Below are 14,955 nucleotides of genomic sequence, written 5' to 3' on the forward strand. Positions count from 1 at the left end.
ATCACTGGGTCATGTCCAGCTTTTCATCCACCTGAACCCCAAAATCCACCTTTTAGGGCTGTTCTCAGTGAATTCTTCTCCCAGTCTGTATTCATGTCGGGGACTGCCCCAACCCAGGTGACCCTGCTTTCAGTAAGGAAGTAGTTATTTGGTAGGGAATAGTGAGAAAATAAAGAAACACATTTCTACTGAGAGAAGAGGCAGTATTAGCATCAGGAATGTTGTCAAGAAATAGAGAGGTTGTAGTGATCATGGCTTTGTTGGTGATAGTGATTTTTACTTTCCATCCAAAATTTTATGCAAATGGTATACTTATTTAGAGTTTGGAATTGCATTTAATGAAGATGCTGTGTATACATAGAAGAAATGCAGTGCCATCAATTGATCAGTGGAAAACAGGGTCTTAATCCCCCTCTTCATATTCATTGTTCATTGCAGAAGGTGGCAAATCTAAAACAGATAAACCACATTGCAGCATGCTAAAATTCTCAACACATGTAGAAAAACCATACTACTTATCCATAATTGCAACCTTATCCATGATCTCTTTATTTCTCCAATTTCTTCATGGAGGATTCATATCAAACTCTAAATGTAGCAAACATATTTTATAGGATACAGATGAACACAAATGTAAAGAACACCCCAGGCATGTATTTATCCTGTGCCATTCACAGGATTTGTCCAGACAGCAGATTTTTGTGCAGAACAATGCATATGGCTTTGGATGTTTATGGAGCTTGATCATGAGGTAGCAAACCTGTTCAGCACTTTTTCCTCTTTCATAACCTTCTCAAGTTTCCAGATAGGCACCTCTTCCAAATATACCTATACCTACAGATGCAGGTATATAAGTGCAGAAAGGTACTGTAGGGGTGCCTTTATCTTTCAGAATTTAAAATATATTTTAGAATTTTTAAACAGTTTCCTTTGCTCAAATTTCATATGTCTGCAACTAAGTAGCTGTTCTGTATAAACGAACCTATGATAGATTATTTTTTTTACTTTGGATTTGTTTTTTTTTGCTTTTGTAAGATCTGATGCCTTTAAAGGCTAATGCAGCCTTGAGGTAGAGGTTACTTGCTATCGTCAGACACAGTTAATTGTGAAGCTGAAGTTCATACTCTCTGATGTTCAGTTTTAGTCTTGAGCAGCTTAGAAAATAGCTTGTTGTACAGGGCAAAGTGTGGGCTTGTTTTTATCTATCTTTGTATAAATACATACCACTTTTCTTAGTAATTATTAGTTAGCCCTGAAAACACTTTATTCACTTGCATTCAGTGCATGCCTCTGGCTCTGTGCTTTCCCCAGTTTATCAGTCAGGCTGTTTACCAAGTGTGACACTGGGAGATGCATTTGAAAAATGAGAGCATCATTTAGATACAAATCCATGTAATGTTTGCTACTTGATCATTCTTCTTGGGAATAATTTTCCACGTTTGGTGTACATTGCTTGGTTCCCTTGAAACTAAGTTAAGGGGAGTAGCACTGATTTGTAGCAGCTCAAGAGTTGTTTCTTCAAAAGAGCTTCACCTTAAGAACGGATGCTGACTGTGGTTTTTTGTATTTAGAAATTAAGATCTTTAAATCGTCATGTTTAATTTTCCCTATTGCTTGTGTGAATCTCCTCTGTGAAATTTTATACAAGACTTAACTACAGAAGTGCAATTTCAGGGGTGTTATGACAAAATTGCTTGTCTAACCCAAGCTGGGTAACTGTGTCAGTATTTATGATAAGGGGGCCTAACATAAAGGTTTTTACACAGAAAGGCCGGGGGTTTGTTTTGGGGTTTTTTTTTTTTTGTTTTGTTTTTATTTCTTTCCTGAAGAGATCAGGAGCCTAAATGCAGTTTATAACTTCTCAGTTTATCACCTCCCATGTAGAAGGCTGCTTTCTCTTTTGTCACAAGCAGTACCATTGAGACTATTATATGCTCTTACGCTGTAGAATTTGATGTGGTACTCTGTTAGAAACTAAACATAAAGTTAGAATACACCTTAACAGTGAAGGTTACAATAAATCAGTTCCACTGGCAAATCCCATTTTAAATTTAGTCAGGTAAAGATCTGGTTTCGGCACAATAGCAGAATCTAATTAGGAGCTTGTGTGTTGTTAAAAAGATACTGAAATTAGAATTAATTTTTTTTAATTAGCTCAAATCCTTTCATTCGACTTTTCTTCCACCCTAATGTATAGTTTAGCCTCAAACTCTTTGTAATTGTTCCAAGCAGCTGCCTTTAAAGTGAAATTCCCTGTACCTATTTGAACTCTGATTTCTGAATACGCAAAGGTTTAATGAGACTAAAAATACCTTGGAAATTAGAATTCATGATATAGCTGATGAAAGAAATTTTTCTGTGTCAAAGGATTCCTGAAAGGAATCATGGTGCCAGAGTGTTGCATATAGTTGGCATAGAATGTAACTTTAGTTTTATGTATAGGATCAACAGCATTTTAATAGCTCTTTCAATTATAAGGAAAGATGTAAAAGCAGAAATAAACAATTAATTGAGATTGACAAATAACCAGATAACTCAGTTTGATGTATTTAATTTAAACCTGTGAGACAAATATTTAATTTTAAAAAAGGAAAAAAGAATGTTTAACTGTACTGCAAGCAGAATATGGAATCAAAGCTGAGAGAAGGTGAACAGTTAAAACTGTTGATCAGAAATTCATCTGATCAAAAAACATACAGATAGTTTCTTTACATGACAGTATGAATGTGCCAAACTTAAGTTCTTCCAATGATTTAAATATGCTGAAATAAAAGTTAAAGGTCTTTTTTTTTTCACTTGCACATGATATCTTTTACCATCATTGCAGCTCCTTAGGCTGATGTTTGTAATTTTTACATGCTTTATTAATGCATTTAAATGCCAATAAATGCTTCTGCAGCAGAACTTTTTTGGTTTTATCTTAATTCTTTGGGGATTTTTTTTTCTCATCTCTTCACACTGCTGCTTACACAAATGAAGATGAAATCATATTTGTTGAGTCATAAAATAGTTGAAACTGGAATGTGTATGCCTTCAGGAGCACAGCATCATTTCTACTGATTGCAGTAGGACACTCATCTCAACAATTTTAATTCATTTCTGTAATAAAAAATAGATTGCAAAAAAAGTGAAAGAGGAGAGCATGAAAGCAACTGACGATTTTTCAGTTTATAGGAGTTTACTTTCACTATGTATTCCTTCACATTTTCTTTTCTGTAGAACCATGGGCTGGAAGTACTGTAAGTACTGCAAAATTAAAGTTATTGATACACAATGTATGCTTGATTTAACAGGAATATTTTCTCCATACGACCTATGTTATGAATTTGCTTGGTAAAAATGTACTGTTTTCTAAGTTCAGTGTAATCATTAGACACAAGCCAGTAGTTCCTAGAAAATAATTTTTTAGTATTGACAGCATTTTACCTCTTTTCTTTCTCATCATTAAAAAACACCAGGGTTTATTAAGAATGTTAATTCAAGCTTTAGTAAAACTAAGTTTCCTCTTCTCTTCGTCTGTCCTTGAATGCATTTTGGAGATGAAAAAACAGTGTAGTGAGTTGTTTTATTATACTTGCTGTAAAGACAGCTTTAGTCTCATGGCAGCATTTATCATCAACTGACTCCTTTGGAAAAGAAAAAAGATCTGTTACAGGAGGTTGGAGGAGTATAAACCATGCATATTACTTTATCAAAAATTATATTAATCTTTCTTCAGATGAATAGATTCTATTTCTGTACTATCAGTATTCTGCCTATCTTTCTCCTAGCAAAACCCAGAATATTTCAAACATTTTTCTAACATTTAGCAACTTAATCTTTATAAAAAAGTTTTTGAGCTTTGAAGATTAATGCTGTCCGTACTTAGGATGGGAAAAAATAGTTTAGAGACTTGGTAAGTAGCTAAGTACTGTGTTAAAATTCAACACGAATCATCTAACTTGGGAGACTTAAAGTCATATACATATCACAGTAGAGTAAGGGGGAAAGCTAAGGAGGTGAAACTCAATTAATTTTCGTCTTTATTTTTTGACAGGCTAGTGAAGGATGCCCCCTGGGATGAAGTCCCTCTTGCTCACTCCTTGGTTGGTTTTGCCACTGCTTATGACTTCTTGTACAGCTACCTTAGCAAGATTCAGCAGGAGAGATTTCTTGAAGTAATTGCCAATGCCTCGGGATACATGTACGAAACATCGTACAGACGTGGATGGGGCTTCCAGTACCTTCACAACCACCAGCCTACCAACTGTGTGGCCCTGCTGGCTGGAAGCCTGGTTCTGATGAATCAAGGTATGTGCTGAGCCATAGGGATGTTTTTTCTAAAGTCTGTCAACTCAAATCAGCCACTTAAGCAGCAAAGTTCAGGGTTTGATAAAAATGCTTCTTTAGTGTACAGCACTATTGGGTTTACTCTTTTGCTGCTTAGTAAAATTTAATTTAGTGAATGGAGCAAAAGTCTGTGGGCAGATGCACAAGTCATTATGAGTATGTATATAAGTTCAGTTTTCCAAGTGATTCTGAAATTCTTACCTCACAGTTTATAAAAGTTAAAAATCCAATTGTGTACAGTTTGTCAGTCCTGATTCATGGTCAGTGTCTTTCAGAGTAGATCATCAATGTAGAATGATGCTTGATCTCCTTACACAAAGCATTGCGAAAGTCAGCAGTCAGAAACACCCACTGCTCTGACCTGGGAGCCAGACAACAGGATAGCCTGGAATTTCATCCAAGTCTTTTGTCATTTCACCTGGAGGATCTGCAAAAGTGTAACTTTATCCACCCAAGTGCCACAGCTTAGGACATTTCTTCCCAACAGCCTTTTCTATGGAGATATCCAAGGCTGTACTTTTTTTCCTCTGAACTCTGCTATTGCACCCCACAACAAACATTTGTGCCTGGTTTCCTCTTCTTTGCTTTGGGGGCATAAAACCATTGTTCGCATTTCCAAGGTGAATACTCTGGCCAGTAGCTTTTGCCTGCTCTGTCAAGGGGCTGTCCCTGTCCTGCTGGAGAGTGCAAGTCACAGAGTGAGAGAGAAAGCAGGTGAGCAATCTTGACTTTAAACCCCAGAGGTACTTCAGCTGAGAGATGGAAGTCATGGAGCCAGCTCCCGCTTTTATAAGAATGAATCCATATTTCATCAGGTAATTATTTTATATGTGCTAGAAGTATTTTGAAAACATGATTCCCAGTGGAATTACTTATGCACTGCAAGTCCAGGAAAATCTAGTTTCTGGATGCTGATGGTGTTGCCAAGCTGCTCAGCCCTGCCAAACAGAGGCACATCTGCCCATCACTGGAGCTTTCAAGTGCCCAAAAAAATGTGACAAAAAACTGTGGCACCTACTGTGTTTGGAGGATCATTTTTTCCTAAGTGCCTGTCAAAACAAACACACTGACTGATGTGTATATGTTGAAAAGCATCAAGAGCGTGTGTGGCAGTTATTCCCTATCCTCCTGTCTTGCCTTCCACAAATTGAAGACTCAAAGCCATGTTTATTCAGTGGGTTTGCTAAATTTCATATAATTCCATCCTTCCCTAAGCCTTTGTTGGTGCAGAAAGCTGGCAGTTTGCAAGATGATTCTGCTTTTCATTAGGTATAGACCGTAAGTATGCCTTGTGTAAAACAATGAAAGCATCAAAAAGCCGGGCAGTATTTTTTTCACTGAAGTGATGGTGTTTGGGGGGAGGAGGAAGGAAAAAAGCAGGAAACTAATGAATTCTTGAACAATTTGAAAATAGTAATATTTCAAATGAAAATAGGTCAAAACAGACTTTATATTTCTAAATTTAAGTGCTGTTGTTTTGATATAGAGAAACTTGGGTTTTTTTAATAGCAACTTAAATTTAACTTAAATTAGGTTTTTCTGTTAGTCTAAAATGGAAAAAAAGGCAAATTGTAATTCCAATATGAAAGAAAATAATCTGAAGGAGAAAAAAAAAAGGAGGGAGAAAAGGAATGAACATGTTTTGCTTCTGCATCAGATACATAGCAATTGCAAATAATGTATCCCAGTGTAGACCTTTCTCACAGAAGGTTTAAATTCCAACTACTAAGTTTAAACACAATTCAGCTATTGAAGCTTGTAGATGCTAAACAGCCAATTTAAAAGAATGTAAATGTTTCCAAAGGAATGAAAGTGAAACTAATTGAAGTTAATTCTAGGCACGTGCATTTGGAGAAGTCTTTGTATTTAGACACTCAGATGTTCAAAATAGAAACTTAAGGCCTTGATATTAATATAGATACCTGATTTATATACTGCTAAATTTAGGTGAAATTTGTTCTGGTTTGTCATGTAGCCTGACAGGGTGTTGAGTCTTTTAATTTTTTTATTTCAATGTATTATTGTTCTTTTAGTGTGCTACAAGTGTAGTGTTATAGCATAGATATACCTGAAGTAAACAGAACATTAAGGCAGTACAATGGTAAAGGCACTGTGCTGAACCATAGCAAATCACATTCTTGCAGCATAGCTTCCCTTTTATGTCACAAGGGAAAACAGGAGTGGAAACATTCAGGATTTTATTCTGACAGACCACTGTGCTGCCAACTCCATGAAGAGTAATGAAAAAGTGTCTTAATAGCTGGGAGTGAAGTGGAAATGGTACCACTGCCACTGTTGCTCAGGCCTTCCCCATCGCAGTTTTCTCTTCAGCCAGGCATTTAAAGTACTGTGATAGACTCAGGTTGTCTGTTTTGCTTAGACACTGCTATTTTTTTTTTTTTTTTTTTTGTCTCAGTTAACTGAGCAGGATTTGGCAGCCTTGACTGGTAGGATGCCTGAATTACTCATCACTCTGCTGAGCATAAATACAGTGTTGGTGGCAATGGGATGAAACACTGAGTAACAGGACTGAATGTAGCTCCTACTCCCTTAGCACATGTGCTTCATTCAGCAGGCACTGCTTCACCACATAGTGAGGTGTAACACATGCCAGCTGGGCTTTGCTGTAGGGTGGAGTTAAGTCTGGTTCAATCTGTGTCCAGACATTTTGAACTGGGAGAACACTAAGCTGCCAGTTAGAAGCACAAGGCAATTGATGTCTGTTTGGACCTACCTCTCCTGCTACTCAATCCAAAAAGCCTTTCCTCTGCTGGGTTCCATGTGCTGACTTCTGCTGGAGGCTCTCCTGCTTGTGCTTAGTGAAAGCAGACTGGCACTGAGAAGGTTTCTTGTGACCTCTTCCCAGGTCTTGATTTGTGTGGAGCAGACCAAAACAGTAACATCTCTAGGCAGAGAATTTATCTGCCTCGAAGATTAATTTTGTTTGGGAATTGAAGAATCTTACTTTTGGAATTACCCATGCAAAGCTCTTCCAAAATAGCTTTTATTTGGATAACCCTTTAGGTTGTACAACAAACTGAAAATATCAGTAGAACAGAGCAGGTCTTAAAATAGAGCATGAGTTAGCTCATCGTCATATCAGTTAACTGCAGCTCAAATGTGAAGTTTGTTACATTTTCAGTCTCTATGTATCTCCTTACCATGCTGGTGGTCCTGCCAGTGAAAAATGACCGATCAGAATTGTTACATTATTGGAGCCCTCTAGTGGGGCCATTGGTTTGTTTTCATACAGCTTTAATTCGAAATGCAATATAGTCTTGGTTTGGCTCTTCCCTTTTTTGCATGTCCTGAATGTGTTCAGGAAATTTTCTTTTTAAGTTGTAAAGCATAGCCCCATATTACTAGCAAAAGGTGTTTGATAGATTTTCCCATGCTCATGCAACCTTGCTTTGCTGTATTTAAATATGTCTTACTTTTATTTTTCACCTTAGAAGTACAGGGATGCTGCAGCAATAGGTTGTATTATAGACCCCTGGACTGCAGATTCCAAGCTGGGAAGGACCCCACAGACAGCACCATGTATGAACTGTTGTGTTGTAATTAGTTTTGCCATTGTCATTTTCTTTCAGGCTACCTTCAGGAAGCTTACTTGTGGACCAAGCAGGTGTTGGCAATCATGGAGAAGTCAGTAGTCCTGCTGCAGGAGGTCACAGATGGCTCCCTCTATGAAGGGGTGGCTTATGGCAGCTACACAACCAGATCACTGTTCCAGTACATGTTTCTTGTCCAAAGGCATTTTGACATCAATCACTTCAGCCACCCCTGGCTCAAGCAGCACTTTGCATTTATGTACAGGACTGTCCTGCCAGGTAGGTCCTTTGGGTGAATGAAGATGAATCTCTTTATTTTTGAAGCAGCAATAAATTTCATACTTAAAATAGGCCATTTTAAAATAGCACTCTACTTGGATATTTTTCAAAATAACCATTTCCTTGGATTTTACCTTCAAGAGTTATCAAAACAGTAACAGCCTTGTTTAGCACTGCTTCTAAATGAGGAACACTTTCCACTAGCACAGGTTGCTCAAAGCCCCATCCAGCCTAGCCTTGAAGCCACTCCTCCACACTGCCAGGAGTGGAGCATCCGCAACTTCACAACCTGTCCACGTGCCTCACTATCCCCACAGGAAAGAACCTCTTCCTCATATCTAAACTAGGTCTACCCTCCTTCAGTTTAAAGCTGTTACCCCCTGTGTTGCTTATTTGCAGGACACTTCATTAGGAACTTAAATTGCTCAAATTCTAGGTAAAAAAAACTTAGATAACTGTATTGGAACCCCTGATCTACCCATGTATGTAACAGGGGCTGAATGCAGCTTTGGTGTGCCAGCATATGCACATAAGGAATTGTCCTGAATCCATGTGAGACCCCAGGCATCCTTTGGGAAGAGGTTCCTAAGAGCAAAATGAGCTCACATTGATGGTTTCAAGGTGAAGCTGATTATCTTGTTCTTTGGGGGCCCCTCTGGTTTATTCCTTTGCAGAGTATAGATTCACATAAAAACATGAAAACTGTAAAGGGAAAGTTACCTTTGCCAGACTTGAGTGAGGAGAGGAAGTGGATTGCATCTTACATTTTGTGTGGTGCTTTGGCTGTCCATAGCCCAAAGCCAAAGAAGAAAGGTGAATATTCAAGTTAGCTGCAGCAGAAGGAAACCACTCCTGTGTAACCTATTTACGGCTCATTTACAAGCAGGTCTATAAACATCTGAAAAGGCTGCCTCTGTTTGCACCGCTTGGCTTCACTGGCATGCTCTTCAAAAGCATCTTTGTGTGCTTATTTGTTCTTTCTCCTTCTTGCTTTTCCCCAAGGGTTCCAGAGAACTGTGGCCATCGCAGATTCCAACTATAACTGGTTCTACGGGCCGGAGAGCCAGCTGGTGTTTCTCGACAAGTTTGTCATGCGCAATGGCAGCGGGAACTGGCTGGCAGAGCAGATCAGAAGGAACCGAGTGGTGGAGGGGCCAGGCACACCATCCAAAGGGCAGAGGTGGTGCACTCTCCACACTGAATTTCTCTGGTATGAAAGGGAATGAGTGGGCTCAAAAGGAACCTGGCAGCTGTTTGCTGTTAGTGTTAATTCATTAACTTTAGATGTGCGCCGCAGAGGCTGGGCTCAGGCTGCCCATGTGCCACCCAGGGTCAGGAGGCACAGAAGAACTTCTTCATTTAGCACAGGTTGCCACAGGGAACACCCTGGTCTTGTCCTGCATCTGATTTTATGGTTTCTATCCACTGTCCATTGCTTTCATAGAATACAGGTCATTCCAAAGGAACTGAAAATTTCCCTGTATGTAGTCTTTGTTTAATTTGGTCTCTTGTAATGGGATTTAATCCTGTTGTGTTCTTTTATGATGAATTAGGTGAATATTTAAAGCATAAGTTTTCATTCAAAAGTTCTGTAAAATAGTATAAACTTTCTTTTAAAAGCTAAATAATCCAAGCAGTAAGGTTACTGTTAACAGGATTTGCACACTAATTAGCAAGCTATGCTTGGAAAAAATGCCATGCTAGATGGATATTTTCCCAGGTAATTTACAGTTATCCTAACTTCTATGTCAATCTTCTTAAAGTAAGAAATTAAAATACTCGGGAAGCTTTAGATCTATATATGAATTCCCTTAGTTTGTGGAGGTAACAAGTATATTTCCGAGGAGTGAGTGTAGCTCTTTCTCTCTTGCAAGAAAAATCTTATTGAATATATGTTGGTTTGCCCTTATGATGTGCACATTAGAGTGCATGTTTCTTAGGCTCCTAGCAGCCTTTATCTTGTTACTTTCAAAATACAAAATATGTCTTCTACAACCTCATCCCATCACTGTTTCCTCCTGTCTCTTCATGGAAATTCTGTAACTGTCTAGGGCCTGCCAGAAACTCCTGGTTAGTTGTAGGAATAAATCTGATTCTGGAACCGTCTAATAGAAATGTTAGTGGGCTTAATATGGTTTTGTTTATTTTGGTAGCTTAAAAACAATGCCAGAAGGTTTTGGTTTGGATTTTTATTGTTTTGACTCCCACGGATAAAATTGTAGTAATTTTAACCTTTTCTAGAATTAAAGCTTCTTTTTAAACAAAATGTCTTAACGTCTTATGATTCATACAAGAAAAACCATGAAAATTTTTCTTCAGCCTAGGTTGAAGAAAGAAACTAACATACATTAACTGATACAAATAATAAACATTTCATCTTCAGAATGCCTCATCATTACTTTTAAATTTATTGCCTATTCTGTTTGAAGACTACAGATTTCTGTAATCATCATTTTGGGGAAACAGATATTTCGCTTTGTTAAGTAGTCAGTAAATAGGCACAAATGCTGATGTCTAGGCAGTGTCTGGTCTAATCTGCCTTTTTTAAAGATCTGTTATAGTTGGTAGTTTTATGACTATCTAGGGCAAAACATGGCTAGTTTGAAATTAGTGGTACTCATTTTTGGGCAAAAAGACTGCTTGCTTTAAATGCAGAGCAGATGCTTTCAGCTGTTGTTCTGTAAAAAGCACACAACAAATTTGTATAGGGATTAGTATGATGAATAATAATTACAGCTATATGATTAGGAAGCATAACTGTGGGATTTATATTTTTGGCTTGCTCTTTGATGTAAACAGAGAACGTTTTTTTGAGTTTTTTGCAAGTGCTGATAGTGGAATCAGTCAAGGGACTTTTAACCCAATTTTTCTCATCTTCTTTTGCAGGTATGATGCAAGTTTGCGCTCTGTACCTCCACCAGACTATGGAGTTCCTAAGCTACATTATTTTGAGGACTGGGGAGTGGTGACTTATGGAAGTGCTTTGCCAGCTGAAATCAACAGGCCTTTCCTTTCCTTCAAGTCAGGAAAGCTGGGAGGACGTGCAATATATGATATTGTTCATAAGAACAAGTACAAAGAGTGGATCAAGGGGTGGAGGAACTTTAATGCTGGCCACGAACACCCAGACCAGAACTCCTTCACTTTCGCTCCCAATGGTGTACCTTTCATAACAGAAGCTCTGTATGGGCCAAAATATACTTTTTTTAATAATGTGTTGATGTTTTCCCCTGCTGTGTCTAAGAGCTGCTTCTCCCCATGGGAAGGGCAGATTACAGAAGACTGTTCCTCAAAGTGGCTTAAATATAAACATGACTTGGCTGGCGACTGTCAGGGACGAGTGGTTGCTGCCACGGAGAGAAGCGGCGTGGTTTTTATCAGGGGAGAAGGAGTGGGTGCATACAATCCTAAACTGAAGCTGAGAAAATTGCAACGAAACCTTATACTTCTCCATCCCCAGCTTCTCTTGCTAGTGGACCAAATCCACCTAGAAGATGACAGCCCTCTGGAGGCAGCGACCAGTTTCTTCCACAATGTGGATGTGCCTTTTGAAGAAACAGTTGTTGATGATGTCCATGGGGCCTTTATTAGGCACCGTGATGGGATATATAAGATGTACTGGATGGACGACACTGGCCACAGTGAGAAAGCCACCATTGCCTCGAGGATGTATCCCCGGGGCTACCCCTACAATGGAACAAACTACGTGAATGTAACGACCCTGCTGCGGCACCCCGTCACGAGGGCCATCTACCTTTTCATCGGGCCCTCTGTGGACGTGCAGAGCTTCACCGTGCGTGGAGATTCCCCGCAGCTGGATGTGTTTGTGACCACTGGTGAGCACGCCTATGCCGTGTACCTGTGGCCCGTCGAGGATGGCTCCCGCTCTGCCTTTGCACAGGTTATTGCAGACCGCCAGAAAATTGTCTTTGACCGAGCCTCTGCCATCAGGAGCTCCACAGTGCCAGAGGTGAAGGACTACGTAGGCATCGTGGAGAGGAACCTGCAACATTTTAAACCCGTTTTCCAGCAGCTTGAGAAGCAGATCCTGTCTCGTGTACGCAACACGGCCAGCTTTAGGAAGACTGCTGAGCGCCTGCTGAGGTTTTCAGATAAGAGGCAGACAGAGGAGGCCATTGACAGGATATTTGCAATCTCACAGAGGCAGCAGCAACAGCAGCGTGGCAGAGCAAAGAAAAACAGAAAGGTAGCCAAAGGCTACAAATTTGTTGATGCCGTTCCTGACATTTTTGCACAGATTGAGGTAAATGAAAGAAAAGTGCGACAAAAGGCACAGACTCAAGCACAAAAAGAGTTGCCTGTAGATGAAGATGAGGAAATGAAAGATCTTCTGGACTTTGCAGATATCACTTATGTGAAGCACAAAACTGGGATGTCAATCAAAGGCCGATCAGGGCTGGCGCAGATGGTGGCGACTGCTCGAAGCGCCCCATCAATATCAGCTTCTTATACTCGCCTCTTTCTGATTCTCAACATTGCTATTTTTTTTGTCATGCTAGCAATGCAGCTCACTTATTTCCAGAAGGCCAAGAGACTGCATGGCCAAAGATGTCTGTATGCAATTCTTTTAGTAGACAGCTGTATATTATTGTGGCTGTATTCTTCCTGTTCTCAGTCACAATGTTAGCAGAAGACCTCTACTAGTTGACCAGTTTATGGTCATATATGTCTATGCAAAAACATTAACCCTAATAGGGCCAAAGTTTATATCTTCTCTTTTTTTTTTTCTCTTTTTTTTTTTTTCTGAAACATTCCAAAAACATCTGGGAAAAGATTGTTTTCAGACCGGAATAGATTAAATAATAGGGCAAGCAATTAATATCTCAGAAAACTCAGTACTTAATAAGTACTTCTCCCTTGTGTTTTGAGTTGGGCCTCATGTCTGAGGGAATGTTGTGCTTTTTTCATCAGAGTTCAGTAGGGTAAAGTTGTAATTAATTTTTTGGTGAGATGAGCCCTCTTGATTAGGTTTATTTCTAAGGTCTTTTTTTATACAGAATTTGATTTGCATGTAGTGAGTTTTCATTTCAGGCTGCTAGGGATGTCTCTGGACATTCTCCTAAGACGAGGACATTCAAATATACATATACAAGGCAGATCTTAGCAGCAGACTTCGTTTCTGTCTGCCAAACCAAAGAATGGCTCAATATGGGACACCCCTGTATCATTATTGCAGACCTTATATTGTCCCGTCTCTTCCATGCTTTACAATCAGGCACAGTGGAAAATGACAATCATGTCAGTGCTTGCCAAGTGAGGGACACATCACTAGTAGGCAGTAGTACAAGGCAAATATGGGTTTAACTCAAAGTAGAGCAGAATGCAATTCTCAGGAAAATAAAACCATTTCTATTTTAGCCAAGTGTAGGCTGTAGAATGCTGAATTCTGTAGGGTCTTTTCTCCATTTTACAAGGCAGGGTTTCAAGAAAATTTTCTATAGTTTGAAGCACATCTTACTAGGGAAATAATGTCCTAGATCACTGCCCTTCTTTATGTAATTTTTAAAATACAAAGAACCAAAGCAATCCTGTGGTAACCTCAGCAACTGCCAGTATGGAAAAGTATGTATCAAGGAAGTATTTAATGTATTTTTTTCTTTCAAATGTCTAGAAAGAGGACAGTTAAAATTTTGTGAACAGCCTGTTCTCTATAAAGCACCAGCAAGGGTTCTGCAAGCTCTTGGTGGCCCCAGGTCAATTATTTGGGGATTAGTGGTAAATGGAATCATGTGGTTTATGATAAAAATAAGTTTGACATCTCCACATATATTCCCCTCTGTTCATTAAACTAATTTCAAAAACTCATAGCTATTTGAGAGAATGGAAACTGTGGAATTGGGGCATACCTGTATGTCTTTACAGAAAAACAATTCTTCAGTACATTTGCTAAATAAAAGCATTATAATTATCTCTATGGAAAAGTTGGTTTTGTTTTGTTTAAATATTTTTCCTGATAATTACAGTAATTATGTTCATCAGTACTTGGTTCAAACAACAAACCTTTGCTTCCTCTTCTTTACACCATTTAGATATATGTTATCTACATTACTCTGTTAAGCCTTCTGCAAGTCTGTGTTTGGAAATGTGAGGAGCTTTCCTTGTCTAAATATCTTCAGTGAATAGGTCAGAATATTTTCACTAGGTTCTGAGTCAGTTCAGAGCACTGTATTCACATAAATGAGCCCTACTGCAGTCTCCAATGCCTGGATTTATTCAATGAAATTGGCTGCATTTTATCTGAGCAAAGATTTAGGTACCCAGTTAATTTCTGATCCATGCATAGTCTCTGGATTATGAGAGCCTTCAGACAGTAACTCAGCTCACCAAAGGCCTTGGAACGCCTTCAAGACATACTTCCCCCTTTTCCCCAATTGCAAAGTGTGGGGTGGATAATTGTCTATTTCAACTCACTCACTTTGTTTCTTAAGGCAAAGGGAGCTGAGCCTGGGGACTATCACCCATACAGCTCCAGTCGTACCTGCTGAAAGCAACTAAACTGTGACAGGCTGTGGATAACTGGAAATCTCTTTATTTTTGCCTTTGCACTGTGATGACATAAACACATGCAAAAGTAGCTGTTGGCTTATGTTCAATTTTAAAGACACTATTAGTTTTCCAATATTAGGTGATACTATTATTTGTCATGAGACACCAAAAAAATCAAGAGTTTATTAAATGTCTGTGCATATTTCCCCTCTGTCAATTTGCTATTGCTTTGAACCAGCAGAAAGCCACCCTGTAGTCTAGAAGACTAAGAAGTGCCTGCAATTCTTTG

The 14,955-nt window shown here is 39.0% G+C and overlaps 1 protein-coding gene across 6 annotated transcripts in view; it reads left to right on the forward strand.

Moving 5' to 3' along the window:
• DSE (dermatan sulfate epimerase) overlaps nt 1–14,101 on the forward strand; it is a 34,853-nt gene extending 20,752 nt beyond the window's left edge. For 5 of the 6 annotated variants that reach the window (XM_063151037.1, XM_063151038.1, XM_063151039.1 and 2 more), the window contains 4 exons: nt 4,037–4,290; nt 7,920–8,159; nt 9,162–9,369; nt 11,046–14,101. In XM_063151037.1, the coding sequence (XP_063007107.1) occupies nt 4,037–4,290; nt 7,920–8,159; nt 9,162–9,369; nt 11,046–12,807 (2,464 nt within the window). In that variant the 3' untranslated portion in view covers nt 12,808–14,101. Of the gene's footprint in view, nt 1–4,036; nt 4,291–7,919; nt 8,160–9,161; nt 9,370–11,045 lie in introns of those variants that run through there. The other variant, XM_063151042.1, reaches the window with a different exon arrangement.
• The last annotated feature ends 854 nt before the right edge of the window (nt 14,102–14,955 follow it).

This window comes from Melospiza melodia, chromosome 3, assembly GCF_035770615.1.
Source record: "Melospiza melodia melodia isolate bMelMel2 chromosome 3, bMelMel2.pri, whole genome shotgun sequence".
Lineage (NCBI taxonomy): Eukaryota > Metazoa > Chordata > Aves > Passeriformes > Passerellidae > Melospiza > Melospiza melodia.